This window comes from Amyelois transitella, chromosome 4 (assembly GCF_032362555.1).
Source record: "Amyelois transitella isolate CPQ chromosome 4, ilAmyTran1.1, whole genome shotgun sequence".
Lineage (NCBI taxonomy): Eukaryota > Metazoa > Arthropoda > Insecta > Lepidoptera > Pyralidae > Amyelois > Amyelois transitella.
The window spans coordinates 65370-88986 of NC_083507.1; the positions used below are offsets into that span (position 1 = coordinate 65370).

Sequence of the window (23617 nt, forward strand, 5' to 3'; positions counted from 1 at the left end):
AACCCATAACCTAACCCATAACCTAACCCATAACCTAACCCATAACCTAACCCATAACCTAACCCATAACCTAACCCATAACCTAACCCATAACCTAACCCATAACCTAACCCATAACCTAACCCATAACCTAACCCATAACCTAACCCATAACCTAACCCCACCCACCCGGGTAAAAATTTTTCGTTTATAAAATTTTCTGTGACAAATGGTGACGCGTGTTATTTTAATACAGCGCCATCTGTCTGTCCTGTAAGGATTATATATTATTTGAGCGTATTTATCGTTGTTTTTTCGTTTCATCTTTTTTTTTTCTTTTTCTGTTACAGAAGAAGGGTTATGTAAAAAAAATAGAGTCTTTTTTTAGTTTTAAGCGATATGTGTGTCCATCTATACCAGCTTATTGTTTTAATTCTTTAACTTAATGTGTGGTTACATAGATGGCTCTGTTCAATATTAGAATGCGATATGGTTTCGTGCATTGTATTTAATATAAGGTCGAAGAAAGTTCCGAGTAGATGAGATTAGTTAGCCGTAATGGTGGATTGTGATTATTGATCCCCAATTGTGGTGACAGAGCCACGGGAAAACAAAACAAATCCGCCATGATGATAATAGGTAGTATGGATTGAATAAAACAAAAAGTTACAGGTAATGAGTTTTATTGATGGAGAAACATCATTCATGGCATCGTTATGCCGATCGTCTAACGTCACAATAATTTATTTATAAATAATCTTAGTCACTTTCTTACTTAACGTAATTCAATAACGTCACAGCACTTATTTTAACTTATTCTCTCTGAAAGTTTTTATTTCACTTTTTTCGTATTGTGTCGGCCATTGTGGCATTTTATATCACTAGACAACGATACTTGTAGATTATTTTTTTCTAAAAATGTACACGTGCATGCCCGTTCCAGCGGGCACTGTTCGGTGTCGGCGCCTCCGAGGTGACGGAGGCCGAGGTGAGGTCTGTGACGGGCGCGGGGTAGTACACGGTGGGCGCCGGGGACGGGGCTCGCCGCGGCCGCCCGTTGGCCGCCCCGCCCACCGCGCCGCGCGACGATCGCGCCTCAGAGCGTCGCAGCGTGCCGTTTCGCGTCATGCGAAGCGATACTCGTTCGCCACAAGACGCAAATGAGTCGTCGCGAGTATGTTCTGGTGAATCACGACGGCGAAGCTTGCCAGCGCAGAACATCTTCAAAAAGACTCGCTGGAATTTCTCTCCGAAAATGACATAAATCACGAAATTGACGCTACTATTGATCGTGACCATCAAATTGCTCGTCTTCACGAGCGGGTCGAGCTTCTCGAGTTCATTTTCTAAGAACAACTCGAAGGAGTTGGTGACGAACAACTCGAAGGAGTTGGTGACGAGCGGCAGCAAGTTGCAGAGGAAGAACACGAGCACGACGACGAGCAGCATGGTGGCGAGCGAGATCTCGCGGCGCTGCACGCGCGACAGCCGCGCGCGCTCGGCCTGCGCGCGCCGCACCTGCCGCACGATGCACGCGTTCAGCGCCGCCAGCGCGGAGAACGGCACTATGTACATCACGATGAGGTACATCCAGTGAATGTAGATGGCGACGTACGACTCCGTTCGGAAGTCGATATCCGATCTCACGCAATACACCACTTCTCCGTTATCCATGCTAGGATATACTTCAGCTTCAAAGAATTTAGGCGCGTTGTATATGAGAGCGAAGGCCGCCGTGCCGAGCACGTACCAGCGCGCCCGCGATGACGTACAAAGCGCTTTCGCTCTGAACGGATGGCAGACGGCGACCCAGCGCTCAATCGTCACTATCAGCGTCAGATACACCGACATGGTCTGCGCTGCGTTGGCAATCGGATAAGCGTAGGGCGTGATGTGCGGACACACGTGGTAGTAATAGTAGCGCAGGTGGCCCGTGTAAGGATAGACGGCGGTGAGGCCGAACAGCAGCACGGAGGTCAGAATGAGCACGGTGTCGCAGGCGGCCAGCCCCACCAGCAGGCAGTTGACGGAGGAGCGCATCTGCGGCCGCGACAGCACGAGCGCGGACAGCGCGTTGCCGAGCAGGCCGCCCGCGCCGATGGCGTTCAGCAGCACCCCGTGCACCACGAAGCGCACCAGCGTGTCGGCCGGCTCCACGCCCTGGTCGGAGGCGCAGCCGCTCTCCTCCTCCGCTGTGCCGTTCATGTCGCGCCGCCCGCCGCGGCCGCGCAGCGCGCGCTCGCCGCCGCATGCGCTGCGCTCGCGGCGAGCATGTTCACCGGGACCTCACTGCAACCCGATCTGAGGCACCGATGCGCTGTTCTGATACCTGCCAACAAGAAATGAAAAAAATAATAATACGTTTTCAATAATATTAATTATTACTTTCCCCGTTACGTTTTTCAATAACACCGCACAGGTTGGATTAGAAGCAAACATAGAGTGAGACTAAAGTTAAGACTTAATAAATGCGTTGTTAACATTTTGTGAATAAGAGGGCTGAGCCTATTTTCCAGGCAATCAGTAGCACCTTCGATAAGACTAGGTATGTTTACATCAAATTATATATACGAGTATATTTGTGGAATTTTATCACCCATGTGACCAAAGTGGAATAAAACAATATTCTCTCGTATTACCTAAATACTTCTTTATTTTTAAAGATCGCAGTCCTGTATTCATAAATAGATGTTAAACCTCAAGTGTTCAACCTACATAGAAATATTAACTTTGACCATTTTCATGACAGAAGTTCGATGTTATGAATAGTCTTCTTTGTAACGTCATTAAGGCATTTCTATTCTTTGATCGCTATGTTTTACATGTAAAAATAATTTTATTATGGTCAAAATTTTAATAAAGAGTTTGTTGTTGTTGGTAGTGATCGTTGTTACTAATGCTGACATAGAGGAGGATAGCGAGGATGTCGTCGAGGCGAACAGCATCGCCATCAGTAGCGACGTCGATACCGACAGCGGTAACAATCGCCGCAGCGGCGACCCCGACAGCACCCCCAGCAGCGCCAGCATTGCCGACAATAGCACGGTGCAGGGGAACGGCAGCGTCGGCGGCGCGGGGCACGGGTTCTACCGCACGATGGGGCCGCGCGGGCGCTGGGTGGACACGCGGCGCGTGTTCGGCGGCATGGCGGCGCGCGTCGAGGACTTCCCGCAGGTCTGCGCGCTGCTGGACCGCTTCATGGGCGCGCGCTGCTCCGGCTCGCTGCTGACGCCGCACTGGGCGCTCACGGCCGCCCACTGCATCTCCCCGAACCTGGCCTACGTCAAGTACAACACGCGCCATCCGTTGCGAACGCACGACGGCATCACCGTCCCTGTGCGGTACCTCTACAAACATCCCGATTACAAGGTATTGCGTGACACTACTTTCAGTCAATTGTCTTTCTTACATTTAAAAATGTCTTGCTCTTATGATAAGTATTTAATAAACCAGATTGTTTTTTATGTATCTGGTTTGAAGTTTTGAATGACAAATGAAATAGTAGCATTCTGGTACTAGCTGATAATCTATTTTTATACTTTTTAATTAATATAAAAGCGTGTGTAGGTAGTGCAGCAGGACGTGGGGCGCGGGCTGGACGTGACGGAGCTGCACCACGACATGGGGCTGGTGCGCACGCGCGCGCCCATGACGCTGACGCTTCGCTCGCAGACGCCGCCGCTGCAGGCCATACTCGCCTTCAACGCGCAGGACCTGAAGGATGAAGATGTGCAGGTAACATGCTCGTCGCTTTTATTGCCCGTTTGCGCTGTTCTCTTTGATTTCGTTTATCCACTCTTGCTGGTGAAAAATAGATTTGATTTGAAGCTCAACTGTTCCTAACGTCATGTAGTGTTTTTTTCGACTTGAAATAACGTTTCAAAATCAAATTCAATGTTTTTATTTATTAATATGAAACATTAATGTGAGACGTTGTGCATGTGGTTCCCGGCACTAATAGAAAAATAATAGGAGCACTCCATCCAAAGAATGCAATCCAAGGGATGCTTATAAACTTACGATTCTTCTTTTAGACGACGGGCTATAAATCTCACTATATGGGTCACTATATTAATCTAAATTTTATCATTAAGCCAAACAGCTAAACGAGGCCTATCAGGCTTTTCAAGGCTGTTGGCTCTGTCTACCCGGCGTGGGATATCAACGTGATTGTATGTAAGTATGTATTATACACGAGACATTTCGAACTCAATATATTTTGGTAAGTTCACTCTTAATCACGAGTGCAAATCAGGAAAGTTTTATTCGTGTGAGTGTTATCGAGCCGAGGTATCGCTGTCAGGTGTTGGGGTACGGGCGCACGGAGTCGACCTCGTTGGGCGAGGAGCTGCTGAGCGTGCGGCTGCGGCTGGTGGACTGCGAGCGCGGCGCGTGGCGGCACTGCGTGTGCGGCGTGTCGCGCGGCGGCGCCCGCGGCGTGTGCTCCGGGGACTCGGGCGGGCCCGTCGTCTACCGCGGCATGCAGGCGAGTCACCCCCACCCGCACAGTTACATCATACCATGTTTCTTTACAGAACAGGACAAGTGAGGAACCTGTAGCCTTATTCACTTAGCAGCAATGACATGCTTGCCTGTCTTACTGCGAATTCAGAATATTATGCCCCTCATTTTTGGGACCGTTACTTCTGGTCAAGTAGATTATTGTGCACTGGCCTGTGTATGATTGCTGATTTCGAGCGACTGCGTGCGTCAAAAACATCTTCATAAGGTCGTCGCATTGTTCAGAAACCCATGCTTCGCAAAAACAAGTATACAACTAAAGCTGTATCCAGCATCACAATGTGAATACTTGTCAGGTGGGCGTGACGTCGATGGGCCCGCTGGAGTGCTCGAGCGAGAACGCGAGCTGGCCGGCGCGCGCCACCAGCGTGTTCACGGCGCTGTTCCCGTACGCCGACATCATCAACCGCACCATCCTCGAGGCGGAGCAGAGCATGCCGCAGGTGGAGGTGCACTCCTCCCGGGCAGCTCCGCTCTGTACACCGTCCGCGGTTATTATAACTGTCGCAAAACTTCTGCGTTTCATTATATGAGAGTGACATGGTCAAAATCTTTTGAAAAGTTGTATGTTATGCAGTTTTGTGAATAGATTTTTTAATGATTTTAGTCATTTTATTAATATATATTTTCTAATGAATTATTATTGTTATTGCATTTTTATGAATTTCTTCGGGAAAGAAACTTTCTTCACATGTGTAAGTGGCCGACATTGGTGTTAATGTTTCAGTAAGCCTGAAGGCTTCTTCTGTCATATCGTGATGACAGCCGGGACCCACGGCTTGAAGTGCCTTTGTAAACACAAAGAAGCTTTCGTGCCGCTTGCGTCACCCTCTCCAATAGAGCCTGCACTACGAGCTTCTCAACATGCGCCTCAAACGTTCACGCTGATTGTGAGATCGGGCTCCTCGAAAAAAGACGAGTCCAGTTCATAATGTCACCAATACTAAAATAGAACTCGAAAGAACAAATGGATGAATTGCAGCAGTTTTCTTAAATTTTCTGTGTGAAAACGATTATTATGTAAGGGTACTAACGTGGTGGCTAGCGCAGGCGGGGCGCGGGAGCGAGGGCAGGGCGCGCAGATTACACATTGGTCCTGAAACAAGCAGACAATACTTTGAAAAAGGGAGAGATCCGATATTACCGAAGCTCTTAAGTGTGACAATTAGATACTTATAGGAATAGCTCACAACCGAAGCTCTTCGGACATGTACCACAAGTTTAGACAACCTGTGGCACAAGGCACAAAGCGAAATGTCACAACTTTGTCCGATAGTCCCACATCTCACAGCTTTTAGACATTCATGTTTACATGATATAATAATCCGGGAAATAAAATTGTTGTGTTACCGTCCTCTACTATAATATTTTACACATTTTATTATTTACTGGGAAAGAGGTGTCATTTTATGTGTATGTGTTTTATTACTAAAGGTATACAATTTATTGTTGTTTGAAACGTATAAACTGGTATTAACCCAGAAACGGTGCTGAACCGATTTTGATTTAATAGCGAATGTCTAATCTATCTCATATGACCTTTAAGAGTAGCATAAGCTACATTCTTCCTTCAAATACTCACAGACACTAAGCTCCAGTCTGAAACAAGTCCATTGTGGTATAAAATAGGTATATGTGGTTCTTTAAACGTATAATACGTGGTTCTTTAAATCAAGTAAACAAATACGCAAAGGTTGAGTCAGTGCCCGCGAGTGAGCCGCGTCGTGGCGTGACTCCCGCGGGGCACTTCATACAGTGCAGTTGCCTCGACTCACTACATTGTGTTCGCTGGTGTGGCGCGCCGGAGATCTACGTGACATTTCATATTTATGTACATCTTGACAAATTGAAGTTGACGATTTTTTGTATTATTGAAATGGAGAAAAGCTTGGAAATTTTAAATTTTTATACTTTAACGTGGTTCATTAAAATCCGATGAATTATTTGTATATTAAAGCGAATGCACATTTGCATGAAAAGAGCATATCGGAAAGTCTTAATTAAATCAGTGATTGAATATATTCTAAAGGTAATACGGTTTTATCGTAATTAAGTTTTTAAATTAGGTCACTATATTGATTGAAGTGACATATAATACATACATAATGATCACCTCTTTATTCCTATTACGAGGTAGACAGAGCCAATAGTCTTGAGAAAAGATTAGAAAGCCACGTTCAGCTGTGTGGCTTAATTATGGAATTGAGCTTCAAATAGTCACAGGTTGTGGCCTATCGCCGAGAAGAAGGTTCTCAAGTTTATAAGCCTATGCTTTGGTCGCCTTTCATGAAGTCTATGGAGAAAAGAGATGGACTAGTCCTACTCTAAAGTCCCGGCAACCACGACATTGGTCGAAGTTTCCCTTTAAAATCATAAAATAATACCAAACAGTGCCGGCGATAGAACAAAGGTCGCCTACAAACCGCAGCCTCGGACACAGCACCCTGCGCGTGCCGGTTCCCGCGCATTAGCATTTATATTGTGCGCCGGCGTCGCCGCGGCTAGACGCTAGACGCAACTAGTACTAAAATAGGGAAGCGAGTTTCACTCCAGAACCCAATCGTCCACAGCGGACAACCAATGGACAGATACCTTAAATTTGGTATGTTTATTCAGTTTCCGCTATATTGTGTATGTATATACATAATTATATTGATATTGTAAAGTTAGACTCAAGATTGAGACGGTATATAATGCTACGATACGATTGTAGCACGGCTTGCAGCAAGAGAGCTACGTCGTAGCACGGAGCTGCGGCAGCGCAGTGCATTCGTAGCCAGGTTGCTATGACATTTGTTTGGAGTGGATAAATACAATAAAATAAAAAAAACTAAAAAACTACGCTTTTATTGCTAATCAAACTAAAAAATAGAAAATAAAAATTAATGACAAAGGAATTCAGTAGTAGCAAGTCGAACAATCAGTTATAGTCAGTTGTAGTAGTAATTACCTCGGATTAAAATTATAACAAAATTAAATTTATAAACAAAACAATTTAAATCAGAGTAAAAAGCGTGGGGTGCATTTTACTTCATTTTCATAACTCTCTTGTCATAAATATATGCTAATAGAATGATTTTAATATTTACTACATCAGGCAACATAAATTTATAAACAAAACAATTTAAATCAGAGTAAAAAGCGTGGGGTGCCTGATGTAGTAAATATTAAAATCATTCTATTAGCATATATTTATGACAAGAGAGTTATGAAAATGAAGTAAAATGCACCCCACGCTTTTTACTCTGATTTAAATTGTTTTGTTTATAAATTTAATTTTGTTATAATTTTAATCCGAGGTAATTACTACTACAACTGACTATAACTGATTGTTCGACTTGCTACTACTGAATTCCTTTGTCATTAATTTTTATTTTCTATTTTTTAGTTTGATTAGCAATAAAAGCGTAGTTTTTTAGTTTTTTTTAAACTATTATTTATTTTCTATTTTTTAGTTCGATTTGCAATAAAACGGGTAGTTTTTTAGTTTTTTTATACAATTATTTTTTGGAAGTTAACACTTCTGGTATAACTATCTTACTAGAAAAGACTTTCGCAACCATGCGCCCATCGCCGGAGGTTTTCACAACTAACTTTCTTAAAGTTATATGTGGCCTGATTGGATTAAATCTCATAATATTCTCATCATCATGATTCTTTTTAAGGCGATGGGCTTGCAACCTGTCACTATTTGAATCTCAATTCTATCTTAAAGCCAAATAGCTGAACGTGGCCTATCAGTCTTTACAAGACTGTTGGCTCTGTCTACCCCGCAAGGGATATAGACGTGATTATATGTATGTATGATGATTGTCAAACCCAGTTGAAAAGAATTTTATAGTGATAAATCACTGTTAATAATATTTTTGACTATCCAGCAAACGTAATAATTTTCGATTGTGGCCTTGCCAGGAATCAAACCACAAGATTAAGAGGCAGATTGATACAGGAACAAAAATATTTCAAACATACCTCCACTGCCTTGTTGAACGCAACAAAGTTTATCTGAAGACATCGTGGCACTTTTGTTGTAAAATCTGTCTTTCACAAAAACAAACACAAACTTGGGACTCCTATCTCAAATAATAAGGTACTTTTTACAGGAGTCCTATCTCAAAATATCTGCACAACACAGTAAACACAGTCAGAGTCCAATCTCAGATGATAAAATCACACGAATATCCGGAAGAACAAAGCTCGATTCAACGGAAGATTCCAAAGTCCAGTTTTTAAGTAATTTATTTGACAGTTTCCAGTTTTTAAGTAATTTATTTGACGTCAACCAAGTTGTTAAACCATACGACAATTATTAAGCGATATAATAATATCCTATAATAATGAATAAAAATTTTGAATTTTTGAATTTTTTTTTTCAAACTCCAAATAACGACAAGTTATCAGCACAAAACAAAGTGCAAATAGGTAAATACACAGGCACCGGTAAAAAACAACAGAAAGAAAGTTTACAGGTGTTCGAATCGAATTCAATCAAAACTTACTGCAAAACTTATTTGACATAAAAAACTGTCACTCATTTTCCCAACGAGTATTACAGTGTTGCTATTATAAATAGGCAAAAGATACCTAATGTTAATTCAAGAATTGCATTAATATGTTAAATACGTATTAAATATCGCAAAGTTCTGTAGGTAGTAACTTTATTCTTGTATTTTTGTAAATTTAGTTGTTCAATTTTTCATTTATTACTTTTGTTTTATTACTTATATATTTTTTATTGTTTTAAAATATTCTACTAATTCTACTATGGTTTCTAATGGTAATTCTAAATGGAGCAATGCGATGAAATAAAGAAGCCTCAGGTTAATAGTAACATTATATGGAAATATATTACATCTCTTTTTGACTCATTATACGTCAGAACTTCTTGGTTTCTTGTATGGAGATTACTGGCACTGGTGCTATCTCTGTCTCTCTTACTCTCATACGAAGGATCAAAAAATGAATTTATTAATCCTGGCAGTTTTAATAAGGATAATGAGAAACTCTTATCAAAATATTGCATTGTCATCGGTCCTTGATACGTGTGCAAAGTTCCAAGTTGATCAGACGTTTAGAAATCAGTGAAAATTAAGCTCAAAGATTCCGTTACATACATACATACATACATACAACCCAAGCTAATAAAAGCGTAGTAATAATAAAATAATTTCAGAACACTAACTTCACTATACAAACTACTGTCTCATAATAAAGAAAAGACACTATGATAATTAAAATAAGTGGCCAAGTTCGAGTATCGCTCGCGTAGTGAGGGTTAAGAGTACCATAACCTGCTTTTAACTGTTTATTTTTCCCAATTCCAACTAATATTATCAATGCGAAAGTAAGTTTGTTTGTTTTTCTCTTCAACGCGTTTCTACTGAACTTATCTTCTTGTTCGCCTATATATAATTAAGTGCCTATAGATGGACTTAAGGAGGAACCTTGCATCCTAATAAAGACTAGATCCCGTGGGATTTGCGAAAAACCTGTATTCTTTTGTAGGTGCCGCTTACTTCGCGCGGGCGATGCCGCGTGTAGAAGCTAGTAGTTTCATATTTTGAAAGTATTTATCGCCTAGTTAGAGAGTAAATATCATAAGATTCATTTGAATATAGCTTATTAATTTATGTACGGTCGCGTTCATAATTGCAGTCATAGTTCGCAAAACTTTATAGCTTGCACCGCTGCTATCACTCACACATTCACACAAATAACACAATAAACAACAAGCGGTGAAGCGTTGGGTATCGCGCCATCAAGAAGAGGGTAGTGAAAAAAAAAAGTCGTCCGCTAAACAACACAGCGACACGCCACACACCGGAGATCCATGGTGGAACAGTACGAAAATAATGGCTTCATACCGACCTGAACATTTGCGGAACAGTTCGACACATCAGTGGTTACTGTTCGTCGAGTTTGCATCGTGAGGGACTGCACCACAGACAGCCAGCAAGAAAGCCGTATTTATCCGAAATAAATAAGCAAAATAGTTTAGAATTTGCTCGGCAGTATTTGGATTTTGACTGGAAAAAAGCGATATTTACGGACGAAAAGTTCGTTTATGTCATCACAACACGGTAGGCTTTATTTATGGCGAAGAAATGCAACTCGATATGAAGAAAAAAATATTGTGCCAAATATGGAGTCTGGACACATATCTGTAAATATGTGGGGCTGGATGAGTGCTGCTGGACCTGGAGAACAGGTGTGGATAGCAGGACGCGCTACAGCTGCTCATTATGTGCAAGTGCTGCAAGAAATCATGTTACCACCTGTGCGGTGTATTTATCCGATTGATGATATGCCAACAATATCATTTGTGCAAGACAACTTCCCTGTGCATCGAGTCCATATAGTGCGTGAAAGGTTCTGCCAGTTTATATTAAAACTACTAATTACTTAGATAGTATTTTAAGGACAGCTTCAATATCTTTTCTTTATGAAAACGAATAATTAAGCTGTAACCTTAATAACAGGAGATAAGTAGATGATACAATTAGTGTAATATGCTGTATGTATAGCTTTATATAATCATCAATATGTAAACAAAACTATAGGTAAACTATTTCAATAAAATTTACTAATTTTAATTATTGAATGTTTTATTTTGCTCCCTCTTGTTTAATATTTCTTGCTGATTTCCGTGTTTGAAGACACGGGTATTGTAATTCTTAGATATCAGTTAGTTAGTTAGTCAGTCAGTTACTTAGTTCAAATGGCACCTTGAAACATTAAAAATTGTCAGTAACACTAATTTTTTTTTTATAGACAAAAAAAATCCTTGAATAACTTTGGAATCCAAGTAACGCTAGTAACTAGAACAACCGAGTGTGAGCAAGCGAGATTATCTAATATAATATCTTAGATCTCACTTGCTCACACAAAGTAATAAAATTGCTACCCAATAACTTTCAAAGGAACCACTACCTATGTTAGGGTCGTGTGCAGACAAAATTTTAACCTTATTGAAATTTTTTTTTTTTTTTTTTTTATTTTTTTTTTTATTTTTTTTTTTTTTTTTTTATACGGGACAAATTACACTGATTGAGTTAGCCTCGAAGTAAGTTCGAAACTTGTGTTACGAGATACCAACTCAACGATACTATATTTTATAATAAATACTTATATAGATAAACATCCAAGACCCAGGACAATCAGAAAAAGTTCTTTTCTCATCATGCCTTGACCGGGATTCGAACCCGGGACCTCCGGTGTCACAGACAAGCGTACTACCGCTGAACCACAGAGGCCGTCATCGACAATTATCGGGCCCAGTTCGGCCATCGTTCATTACCGTCTCTTTCTGTTTTGTTATGTTATATGTCATAGAATAATAAACTCTTTTACTTAGTAATCATTGGTATTAAAGACCGTATTCATTTGAAGGAATATTTATTCTTTTTAAATATGCATGTGTGTGTGTATCTAGTGGATCCACAGTGCACGCTATTTTAACCCGTAAGAATTTTAAAACTATGACTGCAGATATGAACGCGATCGTACATCAAGAAAAAATTCTTGATGTACATAACGCAACTAGAATATAGAATAAAATGAAACTTTGTACAAGGGCACTACTTATTTCTAAAGAAATGTCTTCGTAAAAATGTAACGTAAATACTACAACAGTATATATTTCTGATTCGTTCTAAAACCGTTCTTTGTTTAGTGCTGGTCCGCCATTCGACCGCTTTGTTTGCAGGCAACCTAAACCTATGTAAATAGACCGTTTTTCTTCCCGTAATTTGTTTGCCGAAGGCTGGTACATTTCTTTCTAGAAGCTGTCCCGACCTTTGGTGTATTTAATAGGTTTTCTGGAGTGTAAATAAGCGACGGCTTTGTATGCGGCGTATTGTGCCGAGAAGACTTCAGCGGGTCACCCCGATAGCAGGTCACCGCGGGGCGCGCGACGCGGGCGCCGACTGCCACATGCCGCCAGAGCCGGCCTCGCTGGCAATCTCATTGAACAACGGTTCCTTGCACACTTGCATTCTTTTTCTTCCGCCTGGCATTGATCCTTGTAAAGTACATCTCTGGCGAGAAGTTCTATTGTCAACCTGGATAGTTTTTACACCAAGCCTCTTTCGGGATTCATTGTATATTTTAGATCATGGTGAAAGCATGTTCTATTCATATAGTTGCGTTTTACGACATCCATTTTATTCTTAAGCGGCAGAAGCTACATGGCACAGAGCTGCCACTAACATTACTTAGAAACAAATGACACAAAGTGCAACGTAAGTGGTGGGTGGTTTTATCATTTCTACTGAGATGTTTTTTCAGTCGATCGTCACATGGAGAGGAACATAATGACAAGGTGCGGACGGTGACGCAATAAAACAATGCACAGTTGGTCATATAAATTCAATAAAGTGATGACAGAGGGATAGGAAAGGCAAGGAATTAAGGTTTTGTAGGGAGTCAAGAAAGAGGGCGCTGTTAGAGAACATATGCTTCTAGCAGGTAAAAAGATGACAAAATTCATCGAAATTAATTCATAAGCTTTCTCTCTGTTCGATGCAAATTTTCAAAACTTCTCTGAACATTTAACTTTTAAAAGTAAACATTGAATTCGTTTTAAACAGAAAGTAAACAGCATTTACGTGACATCGAGTGACGTGACGGATCTTTGGCTGTGATTGGAAACAAGGCGGGAATTAAAACAACGCCGATTGTAATAAAATTGTGATTGAATCGGAGCGCCGGCGGCGGGCGTCGGCGGCGGGACGGTACGCGTACCTGCTAATTACTATGGAAATGGAAGGTCCTGCTGCTATTGTGTTGCTCTTAATTCGTCTTCAAATATCACTCATAACTTGTTTATATTGCAAATCCTGTTTGGAAAATTAAAATATATTCTTGAACGAGGTACACTGCCGCCGGCGCCATGTAAGCCCACAACACAACATCGAGCGCCGCGACAGTACGCCTAACAATTTGTCAGTGTTACGAGCATTCAACTGAGGGGCTTGTAAGCATCGTATCCTTCTAAATTTATTTTATTTTCCTGATTCCAATCCCCGGCGGAGGCGAAATAAAGAGGAGGCACAAAACCTCGTGATTGAAAGTAAGCCGCACAAATAGAACGCGGGTCTTACGACCTCCGCCGACTCCCGCGTCTCTGTCAATAAAGTCACATGAGTAGCCTCCGAGGAGCAGGCAGTGTCTACTTTGTAAGTTAACTACATACAACTACTCAATGGCTTGAGGTGTACGTCTGTACAAAGTTCCAAGTCAATGTTATCGAACAGTGCACGGGTGATAGTTCGTTCTAGTTTCAATTTCTCGTAATACTTAGTTATTCTTAGGGTTGCCCAAGTTAATTTTAAGTTAATTCTGTTGAACAAGGGGGAGAACATTTCCTTAGGCGATAAGGATACGGTCCACTTTCTCGAGACTATCAGTACCCAGTAAATGAGTATTATGGCTTTCAGATTATCATCAGAATACTGCGATTTAATTATGAAATGTATATGTGAAAAATATTGCAGACGTTATTATTACGCTTTCCACTTGGACGCGCCTTCTGTAGTTCTCTGTAGTAGAAGCGATATGAAGCGAGTATCTGAATGGCGCACATTGACTCTGCTTAGAATATATATTGCGAGCAACGATCTCATCATGCGACATCGCGAGACACTGCGGCGGTTATGGCGGAGATGGTGACATTTTCGATGAAATTTCAATAAAACAATTCGATCCGTATTATGCAAGATGGTTATTTGATTTAATTCGAGAGATATTGAATTATGACGAGATCGCGGCAGGTGCCGGCTGACGGCCGCGAACTTATCAGGTGATTCAATTATACAAGTTATACCAATGACACTTCAACTTAGTCAAAATTTGCTAGAATTATTGTCTGCATTTTCAGTTTTAAAATATTTCTTTCTTTTTTTTAAGTAGATACCAAAAGAAAATAGACTATATCTTCTCAGTCACTAAAATTATAATAGGTATTGCGAACAGTACTTTTTCGCCAATCTATGTACATAAATACCTATATTCGTTGTCTGCAATAGGACAAAATTTCAAACATCTGTAAATTTCTTCATTTACCGCCTGTGGAGAATGACGTTGTCTCACAAAATCATCGTGTCAGCAAAAAGTTTCCCCCCTTTTCTCCCGCACCCTGCGCCCCGCACCCCGCACCCCGCACTTAGCAAATGAGCATTGCAGTGTTCCGCAAGTCACCACTGATGCTAATGAGAATCTTACCGCCCGTCTGATGAACGACAACCCTACGCAGAAACAGCTTCAATAAGCTAATGGGGTTCAGGCAACAAGCCAGCGCTCGGCCGAGCTGCTCAGAGTCTCCGCCTCTAACACTACTAATGCACGTTGAAACGCAACAGTTTTCTTAAAGCTGTTGTTGCTGCTTCAACACACACGAGTTAATATGAATACGTCATACAAAGTCTCGGTGCTTGAAAAAAAATAAAAAGATTATGTAATGTTTATATGTAAGTATAGAGTGATTTTTGCAAAGCTTTTATTTGACTAGCAGAATGTAATATTTAAAAGCTATGGGTAGCTTAAACAAACAAACACATTTGAAACGATCAAAATGTGTATTTATTTATGTATATTTTTGTAAAATTCGATCTCGTGGCAGATACGTACGCACGTTCCGGAAATTTTTAATCAATTTGTTAGAATTGGTCATGAAAAAAAACTATTTTAAGCATCACAATACAGTGCAGTCATGATTGTATTGTTCTCATATGAAATGACGGCGTACTTTTTATTAGGAAAATTTTTCACTGTCAAGTCAAGATGAATTTATAGCGGGTGTGCATGACGCGCGTAATCATTAGCGACCGGCGACCGGCGGCCGGCGGCCGGCGACCGGCGGCGGCCGGCTGCGGACGGCGGCGGCGCGCTGCGGGCGACGACGACGCGAAGCATCCATTTTCTTTCGACAGATATTACAGAAATCATCAATCACCGCGGCCGCTAATGGCGGCTCGAGAGCCTACTCCGGCTGAAGGGCGGACCTCATCGCGCTTCTGAAGAGCACCTACAGTAGACAAGTCATAATTAAAACCAGTATCAGAATATTTATGTGATCAAGGTTTGATTTCAAGAGCTTGTTCGTTTATGGAGCGGGGACAGGATCTCATGATATACATAAACGTAGTCAACTTGGTATCAAAACCGTAACAGGTAAAGGTTAATGAGGTGCACGTGGAAATTTTATTACATTAATTTTGATATGATTACGAGAAGTTGTTTAGTGAACAAGTGAAACATGTATTCATTAAATATGTATTTATTAACATTTAGTTAGCAATCTACTAAATAGTTGGTTTTAAATCCCTTTATTTCCTTTCCTCAGCGGAAAAATGTCTTTAATTCACTACATCATTAACATGACGTGACAATAACGGATATGGACACGAAGAGCGGCGAGGGTCCGTATCGGGCCGATACCCGCCGGACCGGCTGCCGGACCGGCTGCCGGCCGCCGTATCCGGCCAGAGCCGGGTTTTCAGTTTCGGTCAGTTCCGGATAATATACGAGCCTACATTATTCTTTATTGACTGTAAAATATAGAGCTCATACCGTAAGAGATGAATTGGCGCGGGAATATTCCCGAAGAAGCGCATTTACGATAATCGATAAATGTCTTACAATTCGCAATAAATACAAATTGAAAAAATGTCGCAAATTCTTAGTTGAAATTTTAATTCGGTCCTATCGGAACTAGTTGTTTCGTTCAGTTCCACCAGTAGCACATAACGAAAGTCAACCGCCGACTTAGTGCGACACATAAAATAACCGCTCCCTCGCCGGCAGATGCTCACTATCGCTGGCAGGACAACAGGTACAAACACTCTAAACCAGCTATACTCAACCTGCGGCCCACGGGCCGCATGCGGCCCGCCGGGCCTTTTTGATTGGCCCACTTGAAGTTTCTATGCTCCATTCTATTTTAAATTTCGCGCCTATCAGAGAACGAGTGATTCGGAACAAAAATTGAACGTAGCCTATTATTGTAGTCTATGGTTGCGCGAGTGAACGCAGGCCGGGAATCCCCTACGAACCTAAGTGCTTTGTTTGCCAGTCGGTCGTAACTTGTTTTGAGTTTGAGTTTTTACATGTCTTTCACATATCTAATCTCTCTTAATAATTGCAAGTAATTGTTGTTATTTAGTGCAAACTGTTGTTGCATTTTCTACATAATGTCAGGAGTGTCATCAAAGTATAAAAGAAAAATAACAAGTGAAAATAGATTGTTTCAAGATGAGTGGGAAACAGATTATTTTGTTGTACCGAACAAAAACAATGCAGCTACTTGTTTGATATGTCGTGACAGTATTATATTGAAGAAATACAATATTTCGCGTCATTTTACCACAAAACATAAATCTTTCGACGAAACGTTTTCACCTGGGTCGGCTTTGAGAAATGAGAAATTGATTTTTTTAAAGAAGTCCTTGTATCAAGAACAAAAGTCAATGACCGTGGCAATATCACAGGACTCAGCGGTAACCAAGGCGTCATATGAAATTTGTTACATTCTTGGTAAGCATATGAAACCATTTACCGACGCAGAAATCATAAAGGAATGCTTTGTTAGTACTCCTGATATACTTTTTGATAAATACAGTAACAAGAAACAAATACTTTCTGATATAAAAAAACTACAGCTTTCGGATTCAACCTGTGTGAGGCGAATCGAAGACATTTCTAAATTTATTGGTGATGAGATATTAGACTACCTAAGAAAGTGCAAGTTTTTTAGTTTGGTATTCGATTCCAGCACCGACATTTCATCAACATCGCAATGCTCGGTGTTTGTTAGATATTGTTCAGATAACAATTTAATTCATGAAAATTTTTTGAAACTCCTGCCAATGAAAGGTCAAACGCGAGGCACAGATTACCTTGATACTATTTGTAATTTTTTAGAACAAAATGAAATTGACATACAAAAAACCGTGTGTGTATGTACAGATGGTTGTCCTTCGATGACTGGATTCGAAAATGGATTTATTTCGTTATTTAAGAAAAAATACAATTTGTCCAATTTAATAACATTTCACTGCATTATACATCAAGAAAACTTGGCGGCGCGTGCTGCAAATCCAGAGTTAGAAGCTGTAATGAAGACCGTTATAAATATTGTCAATTTTATACGAGCAAGAGAATTGAACCACAGAAGATTTAAAAGCCTTCTACAAGAACTGGGAAGTGAGCATAATGACGTAATTTTACATACCTCGGTGCGATGGCTTAGTAGAGGTAAAGTTTTGGAAAGGTTTTTCTCATTACGCAATGAAATAATACTGTTTTTAGACCAAAATAATAAAGTGTACCCTGAATCACAAAATGATGGATGGTGGTGTCTTTTAGCTTTTCTATGCGATATTACGGAAAAACTGAACAATCTCAATCGGAACTTACAAGGTGAAGATAACATAGTTTCTAATATGGCAAATAAAGTGTTTGCATTTGAGGAAAAGCTAAGTATTTATCACACAGAAATCCAGAACAAACAGCTGCACAATTTTCCAACTGTTATTAAAACTACAGAAGATGGTATCAACATTTCGGAAAAAAACTGCACTATAATTTCAAATTTTATAACTGCTCTAATAAACGAATTTCAAAAAAGGTTCCAAGATCTAAGAAAAATAAAAAAATGTTTGTTGCTTATAGAAAATCCATGGCACTTAGAAACAACTACCATCACAGAGTTGGCTTCAGTTTTAAGTTGTAATTACGCGGAATTGTTCGATGAATTTATTGATTTTAAAAACGACACCAATCTAGAAGTCGTGTTTAAAGAAAAAAGGGAGAACAGAGAATATGTCGAGTTTTGGAGCATTGTTCCCCAAAAATATAAAAACGTACAAAGATGTGCTCATATCTTACTAACATTCTTTGGGTCTACGTATGTGTGCGAATCTTCTTTTTCTAAAATGAAATATACAAAGAATGTATACAGAAATAAACTCACAGATTCTCACCTGGATGATGTAATAAGAGTAGCATGTAGCAAGAAGCCAGATCTTGATAAAATTGTGAAAAAGTGTTCACAGTATCAAATATCGCATTAAAATATAGTGTTTTCAATTTTCTTCTCATCAATAAAGTAAATATATCGTTACCTTTGATTTATATTTTATTTATGACCTAATAATTTCTCGCTTGCGGCCCGGGATCCCATGACCGAAACGTTTTTTGGCCCTAGTAAAAAAAAGGTTGAGTATGGCTGCTCTAAACAATGTCTATGCTGTGGCATCTGTACTATTTTCTTTTGAAATATGTTTTATGAATTTTTAGAACTATAAAAGTAATGCGATACGTGTTTTACATAAATTCCTAGACTTGAAATAAAATGTATCGTTTTTCCTAATCGAAACTGTAAAATGATTAAAGACTTTAAGTGCACCATTGAGGTACGTGGGAGCTGCATGCAAATGAACGCGCGCCGTGTGGATGAGTTCCTCGTAAAATCTTTTTAATAGAAAAGAGAATATAACCTGGTTCGTAAAAACATAGTTTTATTTTATGAGCCATGAACGGAAACACTCGTGCGAGCCGCAATAAACACGAGAGTGAAACTTAACTATATTAATTTCTTTTTTTTTGTCGTACGGTGTAGACTCTTTAGAATATTTAGTTGAGAAAATACTTTAAGAAGTCTTTCTGAATAGTTAATTTCTAGTCAACAAACTGAGTTCAAAAGTATTTTACTAAAGTGAACGTCACTTGAGCAAACTTAGAAGGAGATTAAAAATTAAAGGAAGTTGCGACCGACAGACGCCAGCTTAGCTGAGCAAACAATAACTTATTACCTACATAAAACAATAAAAAGAGAAAGTGCATGCAAGAATTGTTGCAAAAATCGCCTGGTCTTTCTGGAACAGTCACAAATTTTAAGATTAATAAAATCCGACTTTGTTTTGATTGAGTGAGAGAGAGGTCGAATCCTATAGGCTTTCAGACTAGGCCCAAAACAACCAAAAAATAAGGTGTTCGCTATCAGTATCAAGCTGTCGTCAAGCTATATAAAATGATTTGCTTATATAAAACGTTAAAACGCGAATAAATTTCACGGCTCATACAAGATTCTTATGTTCTTCTTTACGAGGTTCTAAGATTTTTACGACATGATGAAAAATAATAGTTTGTCCTATAGAGATGTGCGGCGACTGGCGCGGCGCCAACTAAACCAAAACAAAGCAAAGAGGGTACAGAAGTGGCGCTTCAGACAAAGACGGAGATACCCACAGATAGGGTCCTATCCAAGACACGTCCCTTTTAAGGATTGTCAAATAAATTACAGTTATCAAAAAGTGACATAAGATGTCTGCCAGGAAGTAATTTGCAAGCTTAAAAGTAGCACATGCATATGCTGACGCTTCCGCTCTGTAGCCTCGCTATTTTTTCCAAAATACTCACGGCTGAAATTCACTAGAAACACGTAACAAAATCGCAACCGTTTTTCAGCAAAACAAGCGCCTATGAGTTCATTAACAAATTAACGTCACTAATTACTTTCCCTTTTTGTGGCCGAGAGGGTTGAGCATTGTTGAAAGAGCAACGTCTCGGCTCTGCGCTGTAAATATGTAATAGGTGTCCGTGGAGCGCGGTGTGACGGACGACGACAACTAGGAGCCGAGTTTGGCCTCCCGCCGCGTCCAGCTCAGACAATCTCCGCCATCACCATCTTGACATCGATGATATTGACTCCCTTCATTTATTAGGGCGTCGGGACCCAAACTGTTATTCCTATTTATTGGCTTAGCAGGGACCGAGGGCTTACGGAACAAGTAGGGCAAATTGGCCATAACTCTGCAACCGCAGGGAGCCGACGCACGCTTTATGGCCGCGCAGGTCTCAGAACCATTTGTGTATTCTACTCGGTCAATGTCCTGTGTTGTCACGCATTGTAACGCATGATGGCCATTGTATGATATCCCGCTTCAGAGATATTTGCACAAATATCTAAAAGTTCAACTGCGTGGTTTCCGCTCTCCTGCCTTGCGGCTGTCGCGCGTCCAAAATATTACTTAATGTCAATGCATATGGATATTTGAATCCAGAGCTATTGAATGAAGTATTTCGAAGGCAGCGAGCCGGAAGTATAGTCAGTGGTATGGAAATAACGCGTCTGAAGACGGGGCGGGGGCGAGCGGCGCTCCTCCGGTCGGTACTTCCTACGTGAGGTTTTGACAGAATTCTAATACATTCTAAACCCATGTTTCCGGAGGCTGCGCCGCAAAGAAGCGAGTTGCCCTGATTTCATAATGTCGCACCGCACGACGGCCGCCTGACCGCAGGTATTTCTATCTCTCTACTTAGCCGTGAGCTGTCAGAGCATTGATTTTCCACTTATTGCAAAGACAAAACTTCACGAGAAACAACTTAACGAAGGGATTGTGTTCAACTTCTCTATTAAGTTAGCCGTCGTCAGCCAGGCTAGCAGAACTGCGTAGTAGGGGTTTTTGTACTTTTTCATCTGCGTCGGAGCTGTGTAATTGAATCTTATGAAGTTAGTTGGACAACCATTACCCGAAATTCAATTCAGATAAGTATTCGCAACACATTATGTAGTTACCTAGGTCAGAATAAGATTAATGTTACTGAAACTGGGAGGAAATTCTTGGAAAATCCGCTTTAGTAAGATCGAATTGATTTTAAAATTTTGTAAGTTACCGTTCTACTGAAGTGTATCATGTCAATTACAATAATTCATGAGCACAATGTGCTGTACTTAATTGTTTTTCTTAGATGTTTGTATGTTATTCTAGATGGTTTAACTGCGAAAAAATGTTGAAAACACCTCTCGAATTTGGAAAAAATACCAAGAACTTTAGACATATAAACAACCGAACGGGCTGAATAGGTTAACAATGTAAATAGTGGCAGTATCGGGCGGCTACCGACGAGATAGCGGCGTGTAGCGCTCGTAAATCTGCCGGCGCTCGTCGCGGCCCCGCGTCGGTCCCGTGCCCCACTGCCCATGGAACTGCGCTATCTTCGTGTAATCCAAAAATAACGCTCTTCCGCACTCCTCTAAACAAACATGATGAATTGATATTTTTGCAGTAACGGCAGGTGCCGGCATCATGAGGGATTTATAGTTGTTGCTGCGCGGGGAACGCCGCATGCAACATTATGTTTACTCCATTTGGAGTGCGTTCTAAATCTTCTGGGTGACGCAACAATCTTTTATTATTTTATGGTTTCTTATCGAATGTTTCTGATCAATAGCATCATTGCCTGTATTAGTTTTTTTTTAATAAGTATGTACCTATATCAAAATAGAACAGCATAAGTATTGTTAAATCTTGTGGAACGGATAGGCTGATAAACTTGGGATTCTTCTTTCAGGCGACGGCCTAGCAACCTGTTACTTTATATTAATCTCAATTCTATTTGTAAGCCAAACAGCTGAACGTAGTGATCGTGGCCTATCAGTATTTTCAAGACTGTTGGCTCTGTCTACCCCGCAAGATATAGACGTTATTATATGTATGTATGTATGTGAAACAAAAATAGCCTTTTTTACTTTGTCATATAAATCTGAAATTCAAAATTTGTTAGTTTTATGATTGCTAGCATTATGAAGCTTTGAATCGAGGAACGACCTAGGCATTACTCCAGTTCCACCATTCAAAGCATCTTGTCATCCCCGCCCCGGCCCGGTCCCGGCCCTCGCGTGCGTGTTTGTTGCCGCGCGTGGTGGAGTGCGTGTGATTAGCTGAGAGCGCCGCAAATACGCGTGCGCCCGCGCCGGCCGGGCGACGGCGACAGTGACGCCGCGCCTTGAACTTATTTTAATTTAGGGCGGTCGCGAGCCGCCGCTCTGGTTGACCAGTGTCATACAAACATGTTCACACGTTTACCTGCAATGTTAAAAACCTTCTCTCATCTCAAGTGGTCTTCCCGAATCCTAAATTGGATAAAACTTTTGCCCTAAAATTATACTTAAAATCCAGAACCTTTAACATCGCAGTTGCGGCGAGAGGACCCGACCGCAGAGATAATACAAGGAGGCTGCCACAGCGGAAATTATGCTTTGTCGTTAATTAAAAGGAAATTCCCTAAAATGGCGGCGGCCCGCGGGTCCTCTAGTTCCTGTTGAAATGCCATCTTTATTGCGCTCTCGAACGAATCCACTTCCTTGTTTCATGGATTGGGTTCATTTTGCGATACTCGATTTTTTATACCCTTTCATTTTTCTCCAAATGTGACAATAATTTTCTTTTTTTTTCTTTTCCAGAAGGGAAATAATAATATTTCATAGATAAGTTGCAATAAAGCCAAAAACCAATGGAAATAGTCAAAATTTTATATACCTATTTAAAAATTAGCCCAGTTACGAAATATTAGTGGCACTTGCAGTATTTAGTGCCCAAATAAATTACAATAGCGGAAGCTGGCTCGTCAATTTTACGACCCAATTAAATAAGGTACAATGTAATTTTGAGGTGACACCCGATCGGAATACATAATATCGTAGCGATAGTAACTTAATTTGCTGACCTCGCAGCGTCTCCTACCACATTACATCCGCGGCCGAACAAGGAATGTTTCCCTATTTGCTCTCTTTGCAATTACAAGGAGCCTCGATTCAGACATACGATATTTGTTCTCCGGGTTTAGCCGGAAAACGCAACGCAAATATCTCTTTATTGCGGGGCTTGCATTAATACATTGCGTAGTTAAGCTAAAAATGGAACTCTGTTAAATAATTTAGCCTAAATCCAGCAGGTCTATTCTGAATTCGGTTAAATTCTCCGGTGTACATTTTCAGGAAGTATAACGTATGTTCTACCCAACTGGAATTGCAAGGTTAATTTACTGTTACAACTATGCACTACTACACCGTCGCCGGCGCCAACATTCGCCAGCGCCACTGACCAGCGTCGCCCGGCAGGCGGCGCTGCGGACAATCAATCACAATTTACCATCTCACTCATACACCACACGCGGCACATCATCGCCTGTGTTCGAATCACAAACACGTCTCCAGGTGACATTTGTTTACGCATTCAGTGTTTCATCAAATGATTATAATATCATTATTTATAAAAGCGGCGTGCCAAGGAATAAATAAAATGTTATTAGAAAGAATTGTGGAGTTGCCTTGGCT

General features: G+C 40.7%; 3 protein-coding genes across 4 annotated transcripts in view; 2 read left to right on the top strand and 1 right to left on the bottom strand.

Annotated features, from left to right (window-relative positions):
* Positions 1 to 654: 654 nt before the first annotated feature.
* LOC106132955 (FMRFamide receptor) overlaps positions 655 to 23617 on the bottom strand; it is a 36017-nt gene continuing 13054 nt past the window's right edge. The window contains exons 1-3 of one of the 2 annotated variants that reach the window (XM_060954602.1): positions 21406 to 21470; positions 5535 to 5596; positions 655 to 2308 (exon numbers count right to left, since the gene is read on the bottom strand). In XM_060954602.1, coding sequence (XP_060810585.1) covers positions 892 to 2184 — 1293 coding nt within the window. In that variant the 5' untranslated portion in view covers positions 2185 to 2308; positions 5535 to 5596; positions 21406 to 21470 and the 3' untranslated portion in view covers positions 655 to 891. Of the gene's footprint in view, positions 2309 to 5534; positions 5597 to 21405; positions 21471 to 23617 lie in introns of those variants that run through there. The other variant, XM_013332534.2, reaches the window with a different exon arrangement.
* On the top strand, positions 2821 to 5033 carry LOC106132909 (glandular kallikrein-like). The gene is made up of 4 exons (XM_013332481.1): positions 2821 to 3348; positions 3547 to 3714; positions 4283 to 4465; positions 4797 to 5033. Exons 1-4 carry the CDS (start codon positions 2821 to 2823, stop codon positions 5031 to 5033), a joined length of 1116 nt encoding a protein of 371 aa, XP_013187935.1.
* LOC132904379 (general transcription factor II-I repeat domain-containing protein 2-like) lies at positions 16370 to 18619 on the top strand. Its single transcript, XM_060954612.1, has 2 exons — positions 16370 to 17031; positions 17419 to 18619. The coding sequence occupies exons 1-2, from the start codon at positions 16689 to 16691 to the stop codon at positions 18567 to 18569; spliced, it is 1494 nt and encodes a 497-aa protein (XP_060810595.1). The 5' UTR covers positions 16370 to 16688; the 3' UTR covers positions 18570 to 18619.